At 44.1% G+C, this 1,745-nt stretch overlaps 1 protein-coding gene across 1 annotated transcript in view; it reads right to left on the minus strand.

The window, feature by feature from the left end:
- cat (catalase) overlaps positions 1-1,745 on the minus strand; it is a gene marked incomplete in the record, with an annotated part of 27,649 nt that overhangs the window by 18,160 nt on the left and 7,744 nt on the right. Inside the window, 4 exon segments of the mRNA XM_014030318.1 lie at positions 385-576; positions 658-783; positions 961-1,065; positions 1,174-1,304. Coding sequence (XP_013885772.1) covers positions 385-576; positions 658-783; positions 961-1,065; positions 1,174-1,304 — 554 coding nt within the window.

The following is a 1,745-nucleotide window of genomic DNA, read 5'->3' on the forward strand; positions in this document are numbered from 1 at the left end:
CCAGAAGAAGGTGCACCTGGACCAGTCCCGGACCAGTTCTTCTGTGTTTGTCTGTCTCTTTCCTGTCCTCCAACCAGCTGGTCGAGGCAGATGGTCTCCTGTCCTGAGCCTGGTTCTGCTGGAGGTTTCTTCCTGATTAGCAGGGAGTTTTTCCTCTCCACCGTTTGCTCAGGATGGAGACTGTGATGAAGTGATTCAACACAATCTGCTGCTTTCTTCTTTACATTGTTCTTTTTATCTACAGTGTCCTGAGACAACGTATGTTGGGACTTGGAGCTGTAGAAATAAACTAGAACTTAAAGTGTTTCTATTTCTAAAACAGGAAGTAAATATTTAACCCTGGTGGAATATGAGTGCTGTTAGATTAGAGAACAGATACAGTACCTTAGTGAGATCAAAGGGGTTGAAGGGGAAACTCTCAGCCTGCTCAAAGCTCATGACTTGGATGTAAAAGGTCCAGGATGGGTAGTTGCCATTTGCGATAGCATTGAACAGGTCTCCCAGTGCATAGTCTGGGTTGGTGGATGCCAGACGGTCTGCCTCCTCCACTGGAAGGTTTTTGATTCCTTGATCAGTCTGGAAGTAGATTAAAAATGATCCCAGTTATGCATGAGTGAGCTCAGAGGACACAGGCAGTTAATGTGGTTTGATGCAGACCTTGTAGTGGAACTTGCAGTAAACACACTGTCCACCAGCGTTGAGCAGTTTGAAGGTGTGAGAGCCATATCCATTCATGTGACGGAAACCATCAGGCAGGCCTCGGTCACTGAACAGGAACGACACCTGATGAGACAAAAGACTCATTCAAACATCAAATACCTTTCACTTTGGTCTGCAGCAATTACTTTAGCTAAGAATGAATGTTGATTTGTAAACTGACATGCCAACGGCCACTAAAGAAGTACTCTTTATGTACAAAACTGTCCAAACACAAACAGTCCCAGGCTCAGACACAGCTACCTGATGGAGACTCTCAGGCCTCAGGCTCCAGAAGTCCCACACCATGTCAGGGTCCTTCAGGTGCGTTTGAGGATTACGCTTCTGAGAATGGATGAAGGATGGGAACTGAAAGCAGAGAAGATGAGTGATGAACTTCACGAGTTGTACCTGATGATGCTCCTCTCACAGCATGTTGTACACCTGGCCCTACAACAACTCTGAACCCTGAATCACCAGCATGGCATCCCTGATGAAGAAGATGGGGGTGTTGTTGCCCGTCAGGTCCCAGTTGCCCTCTTCGGTGTAAAACTTGACAGCAAAGCCTCTAGGATCTCGCACTGTGTCTGCTGAGCCAGACTCTCCGGCTGGAGGAGCAGAAAAACAAACAGGAGTTAGACTTCACAAGATAACCTGTAGCTGTTTCATGAGAGGCGGTTATTTTTATACTTTTACTGCATGCTTTATCTAAAACTCACATCAATAAGACTGAAAAATACAAACATGACATGATGACAACAGAAATATTTCCTACCTGTTAAAATGTAAACAATGGTTCATTAACCAAAACAACGATTGTCACATGTGCTGTTTGTTTCCATGTTCCTGTTCCTGTTCCTGTTTCACACAGATCCAAACTCTCAGCCCTGACCAGTGGTGGACAAAGTACTCAACTCTAGTACTTGAGTAAAAGTATTGATACTCGTGGTCAAATCTACTCCACTACAAGTAAAAGTTACTCAGTCAAAAATCTACTCAAGTAAAAGTACTGAAGTACTTACTTTTGAAAATACTTAAGTATTCAGAAG

The sequence above is a fragment of the Austrofundulus limnaeus genome, unplaced genomic scaffold (assembly GCF_001266775.1).
Source record: "Austrofundulus limnaeus strain Quisiro unplaced genomic scaffold, Austrofundulus_limnaeus-1.0 Scaffold1039, whole genome shotgun sequence".
In the NCBI taxonomy this organism is placed as follows: Eukaryota; Metazoa; Chordata; class Actinopteri; order Cyprinodontiformes; family Rivulidae; genus Austrofundulus; species Austrofundulus limnaeus.